General features: G+C 40.9%; 1 protein-coding gene across 5 annotated transcripts in view; it reads right to left on the bottom strand.

Moving 5' to 3' along the window:
• ARHGEF3 (Rho guanine nucleotide exchange factor 3) overlaps positions 1 to 14068 on the bottom strand; it is a 306129-nt gene that overhangs the window by 178506 nt on the left and 113555 nt on the right. Inside the window, exon 1 of one of the 5 annotated variants that reach the window (XM_037903921.2) lies at positions 11310 to 11481. The exons of the other annotated variants lie outside the window; for them this stretch is intronic. Within the exon in view, the coding sequence (XP_037759849.1) occupies positions 11310 to 11342 (33 nt within the window). The 5' untranslated portion in view covers positions 11343 to 11481. Of the gene's footprint in view, positions 1 to 11309; positions 11482 to 14068 lie in introns of those variants that run through there. 5 annotated transcript variants of the gene reach the window in all.

Here is a 14068-nt window from a genome sequence, read left to right as displayed (position 1 = left end):
AGAAATGAAAAATGGAACCTCCCCATTACTTTTATTAAAGTATTTGGAGATATCCCATTTGTTGGGTCTTTTACTGGCTTAAGTTTTAAGTTTAACAAAACATCCAAAGCTTGACATACAAGCTTGAGAAGGAGTAGTCAGTCAGCATCTGATTCCGAAGCCTAACCTGGTAGAAGTAGTAGCCCTGCAACCTACTGTGTACAAGAGTATACAGGATATGGTGGTGGAAGTAAACTAGTGCCAAAGGTGAACAGAAACAGAAGGAACAAAGCAACAAAGGTTGCAGAGAGAAGTAAAAAAGCAACAAAGATTGCTGGATCTCATCAACATGCCACTCTTAAATGCCCCAGAAAACTTCAGTTTTGACAAACCTTCAGAATGGACGGATTGGAAACAGCATTTTGCAAGATTTCACATTGCAACCAAACTTGACAGGGAAACTAGAGACATCCAGATATGCTCTTGAATTTATGCTATGGGGAAACAAGCAGAACATATCTTTAAATTCTTTGACTTTACTGAAGACAGTCATAAGGATGACTATGAAATGGTTCTGAGTATGTTCGATGCATACTTTATACTTCAGTGAAATGTTGTTTATAAAAGAGAAAGTTTTCACCAGAGAATTCAGGAACCAAGAAAAATGTTGAATCTTTTATAAGATCTCTGCACGCACTGGCTGTAAACTGTGATTTTGGGACTGCAACGCAAAAATATCAGAGACAGGCTAGTCACTGGGTTGGTTAACAGACAAGAATCTTTCACAGCAGCTACAGATGAAGACAGACTTAACCCACACAGCTACACAGATAGCAAAACAGTTTGGTCTGGTCAAACAGCATAACCAAAGGCAGAAGCAACTTGAAAAACCTGAAAAACAAGAAATTAGCTTAGAAGCTGTAAACAGCATGAGCTAAAAGTCATTATCAGAAAACCCCTGAGGCACTCTCTCAATGAGAGAACTCCCAGACTAAGAGGCACAAATTCCAAACACCAAAGCCTTTCAGCCTAACTGTACAAGATGTGGAAAAATTCATAGCCCAAGAAATGATGTATGTCCAGCCAAAGGCACAAGGTGTAATAAATACACAAAATATGGACATTTTGCAGCTGTTTGTCATACCAACACAGTCAGGAGTTGACTCATATTACAGACAATCAAGAGCCATTGTTCTGGGAGCTATCACATGTGATGACACAGAGCCTACCTGGAGAGTGAAACTGAATATTCATGGAAAGACTACTGACTTTAGAATTGACTTAGGAGCAGATATGACTGTCATTGTAGATGTAAAATCACCTTTAACCCCTCAGAGAGCTGAAATCACTTGACACAGCCTTGATTTGACTTGCAGGTATTCTGAACTGCATGAACCAGTTCACCACAGAAACAACTTACAAAAACTATACATTCAGCATGCATATGATCAAAGACCGAAACCTGCTCAGCCTCAGAGTGGCAGCCATGATGGGCCTGGTGAGAAAGTGGAAAACTTGAGAGAGGATTTGAGAATATTGGACTTTTGAAAGGTGATCTAGTATAAATAACCTCAAGAGACAATGTTGAACCTTAAAGTGTAGAAATGCCTCTACCAGACAGAGCTTGGGAGAGACAAGCTGCAGACTCATGCAATTTCAGAGGACATAATTACCTGGTCATAGTGGACTATGTTTCCAGGTACACCTCTACCCCGATATAATGTGACCCGATATAACGCAGGTTCGTATACAACGCGGTAAAGCTCCGACACGCTGCTCTGAGCAGCGTGTTAAGGGTGCCAGGCCGGGGCCGAGGGGTTGGATAAGGGGCAGAGGGTCTCGGGGGCAGTCAGGGGCTCCCCCCCCCCCAGGGTCTGGGAGGCAGGAGTGGTGGTGGGGCACTTTTGGAGCCCCGCAGTCCCAGAGTGGCCCGGGGGATTAGCAGGGAGCCGGGAGCAGCCCGCTCCGCTTCCCTCGCCCCGGCCCCAGCTGTGTTGCTCAGGGGAGGGGGCTTGGGGGAAGGGATCCCCCTCCACTAACTGGCAGAAGAGAAGCAGCCCGGCCTCAGAGTAGCCCGGGGGATTAGCGGGGGGCCGGGAGCAGCCCACTCCACTTCCCTCACCCCAGCCCCAGCCATGTCGCTCAGGGGAGAGGGCTTGGGGAAAGGACACCCCCTGCACTCACTGGCAGAGGGAAGTGGAGCACCACGGCTGGGAGCTGGCGGAGTGGAGCGGGCTGGGACCGGGCTCCTCCGCTTCTGCCGCTGCCGGTGAGTGCGGGGAGGTTGGGGAAAGGACGCCGCACGTACTCACCTGTGGTGGGAAGTGGAGTGACGCGGCCCCAGCCCAGGGGGCGTCCTTTCCCCAACCTCCCCACACTCACCAGTGGCGGGAAGCGGATAGGGTCGGGCTGTATGGATAGGGGTCGGAGCAGTCAGGGGACAGGGAGCAGGGGTGTTGGGTAGGGATCCTGGGGGTGATTAGGGACGGGATGGGTCTCTGGAGGGGGCGGTCAGGGAACAAGGAACAGAGGGGGCCAAAGCAAGTTTGATATAACGCAGTCTCACCTATAACGCAGTGAGATTTTTTGTCTCCCAAGGACCGCGTTATATTGGGGTAGAGGTGTATATAGAAATAATATATTTGAAAGACATAACGTGTTGCAGTGTTATCAAAAAACTGGAGTGTTCTTTTGCTCCTTTGGGTATTCCAGAACTAGTGACAGACAATGGACCACAATTTACTGCACCAGAATTTAAGTCATTTTGAACAAAATATGATTTTGATCATATTATTAGCAGCCCACATTACCCACAAGCTGGGGCTGGCTGAGAAAGCAGTACAGAAAGCCAAAAAAATCCTACAGCAGGAAGATCCATTCCTTGTTCTTTTGAGGTCCCAGAAATTGGGCTCCAGACCAAGACCAAATGCCTACACCCCAATTTTACAGCCCCACTGCTTGATCCAACTGACACAGGCCAGCCATAGGTGTTTAACTGCAGTGTAGACACGCCCAAAGATTCCAAACTGACCATAGAATCATAGAATATTAGGGTTGGAAGAGACCTCAGGAGATCATCTAGTCCAATCCTCTGCTCAAAGCAGGACCAACACCAACTAAATCATCCCAGCCAGGGTTTTGTCAAGCCAGGCCATAAAAACCTCTAAGGATGGAGATTCCACCACCTCCCTAGTGCTTCCATTCCAATGCTTCTCCACCCTCCTAGTGAAATAATGTTTCCTAAAATCCAACCTAGACCTCCCCCACTGCAACTTGAGACCATTGCTTCTTGTTCTGTCATCTGCCACCACTGAGAACAGCTGAGCTCCATCCTCTTTGGAACCCCCCTTCAGGGATTTGAAGGTTGCTATCAAATCCCCCCTCACTCTTCTCTTCTGCAGCCTAAATAACACCAGTTCCCTCAGCCTCTCCTCATAAGTCATGTTCCCCAGCTCCCTAATCATTTTCGTTGCCCTCCACTGGACTCTCTCTAATTTGTCCACATCCCTTCTGAAGTGGGGGGACCAAAACTGGACACAATACTCCAGGTGTGGCCTCACCAGTGCTGAATAGAGGGGAATAATCACTTCCCTCGATCTGCTGGCAATGCTCCTATTAATACAGCCCAATATGCCATTGGCCTTCTTGGCAACAAGGGCACACTGCTGACTCATATCCAGCTTCTCGTCCACTGTAATCCTCAGGTCCTTTTCTGCAGAACTGCCGCTTAGCCAGTCGGTCTCCAGCCTGTAGTAGTGCATGGGATTCTTCCGTCCTAAGTGCAGGACTCTGCACTTGTCCTTGTTGAACCTCATCAGATTTCTTTTGGCCCAATTCTCCAATTTGTCTAGGTCACTCTGTACCCTATCCCTACCCTCAAGCGTATCTACCTCTCCCCCTAGCTTAGTATTATCTGCAAACTTGCTGAAGGTGCAATCCATCCCATCATCCAGATCATTAATAAAGATGTTGAACAAAACTGGCCCCAGGACTGGTTTCAGAGTAACAGCCGTGTTAGTCTGTATTCGTAAAAAGAAAAGGAGTACTTGTGGCACCTTAGAGACTAACCAGTTTATTTGAGCATGAGCTTTCGTGAGCTAAAGCTCACTTCATCGGATGCATGGACTGACACCTGGGGCACTCCGCTTGATACTGGCTGCCAACTAGACATCGAGCCGTTGATCACTACCCTTTGAGCCTGACAAACTAGCCAGCTTTCTATCCACCTGTCCAGACTGATCCATAGTGAACTTCAAGACAGCGTAAATTTTGTAAATGGTAGAAATGTAGAACTTAAAGGGGGAGATGTAATGGAATGCTAAACTGTATTATACTGTTCAGCCACTAGGTATAGCTGTGCATAACAAACCTTATTTAAGCTAACCTCAGTCATACCTGGAAGAACATTAAAGGATCTTATGGAAGACATTTCTGGTGTATCTCTCTGAGAAAAAAGTTCTTTAGTCAGCCTGACTTTCTAGTAGCAGCCTTGCAACTTACCACCTACAAGGTGCATGTGATAGAGAGAGAGATCTAGAACAGAATGGGATGCTTGAAAGAGGCTTCCATTCCCAAGTCTATGAGGTGCATTCTGAATTAAATTCACTTCACCTGCATAAAGTCAGGTGAGGGTGGAACCCTGTGCATCTGTACTCCACATATATAGGGTCAAATAGCAGTTGAAGCTCCTCCATGCCAGTTGTGCTGGTCACGGTGCTGAATCCATCTGCATAAACTTGCATCCATGGCCCATCCCCAGCCCTCCAGTAATATGGATTTCCACACCAAACTGACATAAATTAACATGAAAACTAGTTATTTGCCTTTCTCCTTTACAGGCTGCCAGTAGCTGCTCGACCAGCTGATCACCAGAACAGCCCCTAAGCACCACTAAAGTCATGAGAAAGGCTGACCCTCTGCACCAGAAATTAATTTCACCCTCTAAGGAGTGAGAGGTGGGGTAGAACTGCTGAAACATATTGCTACAATACTTTGCTTCTGCAGGAGGCAACACAGCAGAGCAAGAATCCAGGTTTTCATTTGACATTTCAAATAAACGGATATGCTCTTTTCCAGGCTTCTCAAAGCAGCCTAACACTCCTTCAAAAAAATCCAGTGTGGCCTAAAAATTATTTTGACACATAAAACACTTCATTAGCAAGACACAAGTACATACACACTGGAATATACTAAAGATATAAGCAACAGAACTTGCTCATTCTTAAATGTTTCCCTGAAATGTACATAAAGGTATGTACTTCAAGAAACTATTGAAATGTGTTCAGTACCATTCTGGCTCTAGAGGGATTATAAATACATTAATTTCAGATAGTCATTAGAAGTTTCATGGATGATATAGCTCCAAAATAAAGTAAAATCATCATCAAGTTAGAAACCTGTAAGTTTATATTTTGGGTAGGTTGGTCTCCTCAGTATAACAATGAGCTATACTGACCCAAACTACCAACATGTTTTATACACGTGGTTCTCAATTAACCAAAAAAAAAAATGTTTTGGATCCGATTTAAACTGGGTATAAAATTACCTGACCAAAAGATTAATCTTCTTCTATGATAAGGTTAGCTGAATAATTACTAATTTAACATTTCCTGCCACAGATGGTAGGATATAACATCACAAAGCAGACTTTAGAAATTAACCACAACATGCAGCAGTGGTGTCTTATTACTCAGCTTAATGCCAGCTTGCTTTGTGGTACTAGAACAAGACTAAGGGGTCATGTAAGAATAGCAGTTTTCCATCTTATCATATTACTTCTGTACTGGTATTCAAGTTTCTACGATGAAATCAAAGTTACAGATGCGAAAAGGAATTTTGTATTAGCTGATACAATATAAAGCTCTTAATAGCAGCTCTTTATTTGTGTGAGGAGGAGGGGGATGAACAGACCATGTCACACTAATCCTATGAGCCTACCTTCCTACAATGGCTAACAAAAAGCCTAATGATTTTCCCTTTGGATGACCACCTCCCTCCATTCCAAGGTTTCTCATTGATAATTGAATAAAATCTAACAAATAGGGTTCTTTTAAAAAGAGAAAAAATAACATGTTCCCTGCTTCAAGTGAATCCAAATACAAGTGAGTCTCAGAACAGTCTTCTTTGAAGCCTGCATGGACAGGACCCATCTCTTTATTCCTCCTCTTGTATTTTAGCGGTACTTTCATGGTTATACCAGTGAAAGTCCTGAGATTTTGAAGGCAGTCCTGAGGGCACGGGAAACCCCACAGGATCCTGAAGTAGATTTGCTCACAGCACAATGTCTCTCTGTAGGTTGAATGATGCAAAATACATGCCCACAGGTCCATAATTTTATAGGCTAATACCAGATTCTAATACAGAATGAAGAAGAGCATAAAAACAATTTACCCAATCTTCTAACCTCTAATATATCAGCTGTTTATGTAATATTGGTGCAAATAATTTGCTTAAACTCTAAACAGAGCCAAAAACCTTTACAATTTTGTAATACATTAGCTTCTGTGTATGTTTCTACTGCCCTCTACTGTTTGGAATATGCAAGACCTGATCAAGTCTCTGACAGGGCAATTCTGTTCCCTGATGCAGGACCTGAAAATTTAATTTAAGTCCTACTCCTATTGATAACTAATAGAGTCTCCCCCTATGGTCCAGCAATAGACGCCAAGTATTTTTAACAGAGATTTGCAAGTTCTGTTACTATCCCATATGCATGCAGTTAGCTGACCACCATGGTGTCCGTATATTGGTATGTACATGGCCAAGACCTGTTAGAGGATTCAGCTAAAAGCTACACAAGTTTTTATATCAACTACTAGAAACATACATTTGTCTGTGTTTTGATTTTACCGAAAATCGAATGGATGCTACTACAGGCCCTTATGAAAACAGGATCCAAATCTCTTAGTAATTCTAAGATGGCTACCTAAAATCACAACCCTGCCAGGAAAATGGCAGCAGGAGAGAGCAGAGAGAGCATCCTGTGCCATCCAACTTTGAACGTGAAAAGTGAGATTTATTCTTTTGTCTTTGTAATGTGAGATGGATTTGAGATTTTGCCATCAAAGTAACAAAGTGAACAATGAAAATCTCATTCGCTGTGTGTAACTAACAGGAAATAGGTGTGCATATACGGGATGCTGGAAGGACAAGAAGCAGCAAAGCTTTGTTGGAGGACTGGTATTAATTCCCTTTTTATTTAGCCTTCTTCCGTCCCTTTTTGGAAAGACAAGGGAGAGTACAAATTATTAGAGTCTAACTGAGAGCCAAATATGTTTAAATCCATTTTATGGTTTGCTAATAGACTCCTCAAGCCAAATTCAGAGGTAACTGGGGACTCTAGATGCTTCTGCAACACAAACAATGCTTAAGAGTTAACAACTGAGAATACATACACTCTACTGGTATCTAAGGAATTCTAAATTGGTCTTATACACCAAGGAGAGAGAAAGTGTAAATTAAAGTAGTCCCAAACATACTTAAATTTACATCTTTTGCTACTCTTTTCCCAGATAAGACCTTCTTTTAAAGCACTATGTGGATCAGATCAATTCTTTGGGTGCTGAGCTCCCAAGTAATTCAACCAGTGAATGTGCAAATAGTTGTTCCATAGCCCTGGATTCCACTGTCTCTGGAAATCTGACCTAGAAGAGGTTGCAGATTCTAGTCCTGTCTATTCAGGGAGAAGGAATTTATTATAGAGCCATGCTAGCGGGGCTCCTGGGGAAGCCAGAGGGCCCTGCACTCCAACTCCGCAGGCTGACATGACACTCAGCCAGCCAGTAAAACAGAAGGTTTATTAGTCAACAGGAATGCAGCGTAGAACAGAGCTTGCTATTACAGACATCAGTGACTTTCAGCCAAGTCCATCTTGGGAACCCTGGGCCACATGCCCTGGATTCCCCCTCTTCCAGTTCCCCCATGCAGACTGCCAGCCTCCAGCCACTCCGACAACCCTCTTAATGCCCCTCCTCCTTCTCTTTGTCTCGCTTCCCCGACCACAGGTATCACCTGGTTGCACCCCCCTCCTGGGTCTCAGGTTACATAGGTGCAAATAGTAGGACAGCCTCACCTGCCCTGAGGGTCTCAGCAAAAATCACATACCCAATTCCCACCATCAAAGTATTGGTGCAGTACACTGGGAAATTAAGGTACACACAGTATTAGTATAGGGCAGTAAGACTCATATGCAGCATAACAAGCTGAATAAAACCCCACTTTGTCACATCCTAGCTCTATCTCAAACAGGAAAATTATTCAATAGTCTTGACCATGCTCTTCCTGTATCTACAAACTATGTCAAGTTATGTTTGTGCTCTTGATGATACCATAAACATATTTTGCTCTATCTGGGTATCCATGAACTTTACTGGCTGCTGTTAACCATTTATTTGAAGTTCAAGCCTGGTTCATTCAGCTAGGTCACATGGAGCAAGTCACATATGGTATTTCACATGTGACCCTTATTGGCCAAGCTTATCCCGTCTGATTAAGGGGATCACCTGAAGCCATTTCTACTTGGTTCCTGAGTAAGAGGGGCTGCAGTTTAGCTGTACTCTGGAAAAGTGACGAAACAAAAAAAAATCTCTTAAGTAATGAGTATGTGAGTATGAGTGTGTGAAACTATGCCACTAGCTTTCTCCCAGTAAGAGGGATCTATCTGAGTTATTTCATTATATAACAACTTTTACACATGGGTTTTTTTTTTTTTTTTTTTTTTTTACACTGATTCAAGAGAACCTTTTCAAGCATTGAGAATCCCCTGCAGGATTCTCATCACTAGAGAGATTGCACATGTTGCTGCACTTGCTCATCATACTAGCAGAATTTATATCAGAATTAAGTAATTTCTTTAAACTAGGCATGTATGTGAGATTCAACCAGACTTATATTTTAGGCAGCTGCAGTCATCCATTATTGGTAGAGCCCTACCAGATTCCTGGTCCATTTTGGTCAATTTCATGGTCATAGGATTTAAAAAATCATAAATTTCATGATTTCAGCTATTTAAATCTGAAATTTCACAGCGTTGTAATTGTAGGGGTCCTGACCCAAAAAGGAGTTGGGGGGTGGAGGGGGACCAGATTTCATGATGCTTCATGGCCATGAATTTGGTAGTGCCCTAATTATTGGTCTAGAATTTTGCTTTGTGTCTGCTATCTTGATATTCTGCATTCAACATGGCTGTGCTGATATCTTTAAAACCACAGACAGTTCCCGTAGTTAGTCTTTGATCTAACTACTTCATGTAACTTTTGTCAAAGAGTTATGTGCAAGCTATAACATTGCTACACTGAAGATACTGGTTATAACTTCCAGAAAAACAATTTAGCTTTCTCTGTAGTGACTCACTGCAATGTCTATTCTGAATTAAATTTTCTTTTATTTCCCCCCTTGTTACAGCCAAGTTTTTCAAGGTAGGCACACAAAATTGTTCATGTAACTGCAGATACCCAATGCAATGCACAGACTGAGTAGTTATATGCATAGGGTGACCAGATAGCAACTGTGAAAAAACAGGACAAGGGGTGGTGGGGAGGGGGTAATAGGCACCTATATAAGAAAAAGTCCCCAAAAAACGGGACTGTCCCTATAAAAACGGGACATCTGGTCACCCTATTTATGCATCCACATAGGCATGACAGACAACCACAATCATACAACACTGTATACAGCATTATTAAGTGTTATATTTATTTATTTCCACAGAACTCCTAGCAATTTAATAAAATATGAAGGTTTTTACACCTGCATGTGTATTTTGTTAAATCAGCAACCGTGAATGCACATAGGAGATATGATGAGTGATTTTACAAGACTCTGGCAATGTGTAATCACGTAAGTGAAAGAACCCCAGCTCTTGTCTCCTACTAATAAATTTAAGGCAGGTCCTGAAAAATGGTAAATTCAGTCAAAAAAACCCATGTAATACTTCCAAAAGCTCAACTGTGGATTTATTCCTATGAGTTAATGTTTCAGAAGAACATTGTAAATAACATTTACTGCTAACAAAACATAGGATCCTAACTGGATCACTTCAATATTGTTAATATTTGTATGAGAAGCCCAATCTAAACATTTCATTATCATGTAGTGTAGTTGCTTAATTATTTCTATGTTGGACCTGAAAGAGCCTTCTGAATGATTGTGTAGGGAACTGACTCATCCTGCTTCATACTATGGACCTGATTCTGCCACCAATATACATGGACTAGTACCGTGGCTACTTCACAGAGTTCAGTGCTTGGCAACATGAGTAAGGTTGGCAGAAACAAGCCCTAAACTTCCACTACCTTCCTTGAATGTGATAGATTTTAGCATTTTTTGTTGCTGTACATTTATAATAAACAAAGAACATGTTCCCATCTAATGTAATAGCCACATTGTAAAATACTAGCTGCAGTATTGCAGCTCTGCCAGCACAAATACAGACAGTGAACCCAGCAGAAGGTAATTCATGTGTTCTCTATACTGCATATATATGGTAAAACACAGAGGATAAATTAAACCCATGAACGATACATTGACAAGTCCTGATGAATGATAAAGAATACCACATGCTTCAACTTTTATATAAATATTTAATGTGCAAATATCCTACCAGGAATTAAATCAGCTTTAATAAAAGCAAGACATAAGTAATTTGAAGATAGCTTCATTTAATAAGAAGTTCTCTATTCATCCAAATGGAGAGATCATATTAGAGGTTCTGGAATTAGACCAATAAATTAAAGTTCAACTTTGCCCACTTCAGACTTGATCAGGCAACCCTTACTCATAAGTAGCATGTAACCAAGTAGTCATATTGAAATCAATGGAAATAGTCACAAGGTTAAAAGCTACCTAATGCAAGTAAGTGTAACCACTGCTCAATATGTATTATGTACCTTCCTCTGTGCTCAAATCTGGAAAGTATGAATCTGTTACAACTTTCCGCTTCAGAATCTAACTCTTTACTCAGTTCAGTCCCCACTACTTGACAAAATGGTGGTCCTCACATAAGGGTTGCAGAAGCAGGCCCTTCAGTATTTTTTTTTAATCACATCTTCTCTCATTTTACAGCAGAACTACAAAAAATAAATACAATAAAAAAACCCTCTTTCTATATGCAGTATTATAGCGTGTTACATATTTATGTTTTTAAGTACATCCTTCCTTTACATAAATAAATACACTCGCTAAACAACCCCTGGGTTGCATGTCTATCTGACTTTAAATCCTGCCATGCATTTAAGTAAACAAAAATCTGTGAAATTTTTGTGCACAAAAGACAGACAGACACACAAACACACACACACACACAGAGTAAAGTAGCATAGCCCCCGACATACCTGATGATGCACAAAAAAGCAACACCACACCATGAGGTACTTTGTAATTGTACTGTACTCAGATTTCAAGAGGTTTCTTAATCCTCAGTATAATAGAGTGGTCCCTTTTTCTCTTCTCCACTTTTCTGCAGGAACTCTTCAACATGCAGCCACAATGCATGACAGGAAGCAACAGCAAGCTATATATTAGAAGTCTCAGAAGTTGAGAGATGCACACCAGCCCAACAACCTATATCTTGCGGGTTTTTTGTTGGTTTGGTTTTTTTTTTGGTAAGTCATTCATCTTTGAATAATACTTTGCAGTTAATATATGTAAACAGGTAGAGTAGCTATTTAAGAAAAAGTGCTACCAAGTGTGAACGACACTGTTTTGCTGCTATAATCAATGTGATTAAGATAATCACTAGTAAGTTTTACTAGAATGGGCAGGACTGTTGTGGCTCTGAGGTTCCCCAGTTATAGGAGAAAATGCACAGTACATGTGGGAGAGGGATGATTGTAGACTTTTGACAATGATGTTGTGCTTTTTTTTTTGTCTTCCAAAATGTCTTCATTAGTGCCAAGTGTACATGCTTTGGTCAAGAAAACAAAGCAGACTGTAGCTATTTATTGGGGGGCTTTTAAAATATATATATTTCATTGTAAACCTTGATTAACAAAGGTTTTGAAAGGTCCTCATGAAAGAGGCAGGGTAGTTAACTGGGAACTCCTAAGCCAGCAGAAATTGAGCAATAGCGGGCAAAGATCCTGAGAGTATAGAAGCGCTGATGAAGTGAGGCCTCAAAATAAGATTTTGAAAAGGGCCCAAGTTCTGTAGGAAAGGAACTTCACATGAGCTTACTTTTAGCCATTCTGAGCTCACTAGTTCTACAGAACTGAAGCTAGAAGCTTCATTCCTGCTGATCTTAGTTGATCCACAGGAATGGAACTTTGGTCAGTTCCTTTGGGAACTATACAGCCTTCACTTGACTTGAGTTTGGAAAATAGTGATTGCACTGTATTAAGAAAACATTGTGTTATGCTATTGCTGCTTTTAATGTACCAGATAATACACCCAGGCTACCTCAGTGACACAGAATTGCAAATTGAATAGCAGTCTTGAAATTTCAGACTTGTTACCCTCATCCTGCAAGATCTCCATGTGCATGTTCACCCCTCCCCCGCATTGAGATCAGTAGAAGCTCTGCTTTTGAAGGACTCATGAGATTAGGTCCCAGTCTAAAGATCAGATCAGCGGACTACCTCCTTGAGAGTTTTTCCATCTGGATGCTAACAAATTTCTTCTCAGGTGGGAAGAAAGATTGTTTAAAAAACAATTCTCATCAATAAATCTCCAGGCTATCCCAGCTCATGTACTATTATTTTATAAAATATTCCAGTATTTGCATAAAATTAAATGTATTATCCCTCATTAACATTTAGAACATTGTCTCATTGTCTATCATTTAAAATCATATATTCTTTGAGCATACAACAGATAAATCCCCTGAGGACTTTTTTTGCCAAGTTATCAGAACACAGCCCCTAATTTTGCTCAGTATCATTTGTATATGTATTTCTCTGTGCTTTCTTTAGGTCAAACAACCAATTAAATGCACACATGCAATGGACATCTGCATGTAATTTATGTGAACAAATTTGGATCCACAATCTACTGATCCTCCTGTTTTAATGCCTCATCAAAAGGGAGGGAAAAGATCATGTCTTCTGGAAAAACACATTTAATGTGAAATATTTTCTTGTTTTAATATTCAAAGGCTAACTCAAAATCAAAAACATGAAGCTATCAGAAGTGAGTCAATGAACCCGTCTATAGCAGCTGAGGATCTGGATCATTATATTCTTAAGATTTTTATATTCTGATTAATATGACTTATGGAATTTGGAGATGCTCTAAAGCATAGTAATGTTAATATCCCAACTCTACAAATGTCTAAAATAAGGAGAACAGTGGGAGATCTTGGTTGTGGCTAAACATAATTAAATTTGCAGGAGTCAGATACATTGAATATGGCTGAGCAAAAGTTAAAAAGTGTTTTTAAAAGGTAGGCTCTTTGAACCATACTGTTTCTACTGATCATTTGATGAACAATAGGAAAATCATTTGACGAACAATATTTTGTTATCTCTGACAAACATCTTCTTTTACAATAAATTACTTTTAACAAGTGATATATTGCTTATTTCCCATGGCCCGCCATCTTCACTCCCCTTATTTTAATTTCTTCTTATTTGCTCAGAACATCAAATACAGGCTTGTTTTTCAGAGCTTTATATACTTCTAACAGACAGGAATATCAAAAAGAATTTGAGTTGGGCAGAAAGCTCAGGACTATTAAACTTTATTTCACATTTTAAGAAGACAAAAACTGACACATATGGGTAAGAGCGCCTCAGTTAACTGTAAGACCTTGATCTTTTATCAGCTTAAATGATAGGCTTCTGCTGAATGCAGAGGAAGGAGACAGGCTGCGAAACTGCTAAATTGATATCAATCAGCAAAGAAGTCATTTGAAAATGAGAATCACCGCTTCATTTTCCTTTTGACGTATAGACGGATACAAAATTGAAAGGTTAAAAAAATGCCATAGGAAGTTTTCTGACATTTAGGCCAAGACTTTCAAAAATGACTTATGATTTTAGTCACTTCAGTTTTGGAGTATCCAATTTGAAACATCTCAAAGGGGCCTTATTTCCAGGGAGTGATGTTCAGTACTTTATGAAAAATCAGGTCCCCTTGAGGTGTCTCAAGTTGGGCA

This window comes from Chelonia mydas, chromosome 7 (assembly GCF_015237465.2).
Source record: "Chelonia mydas isolate rCheMyd1 chromosome 7, rCheMyd1.pri.v2, whole genome shotgun sequence".
Taxonomy (NCBI): domain Eukaryota; kingdom Metazoa; phylum Chordata; order Testudines; family Cheloniidae; genus Chelonia; species Chelonia mydas.
This window is presented reverse-complemented; position numbering and strand designations above follow the sequence as displayed.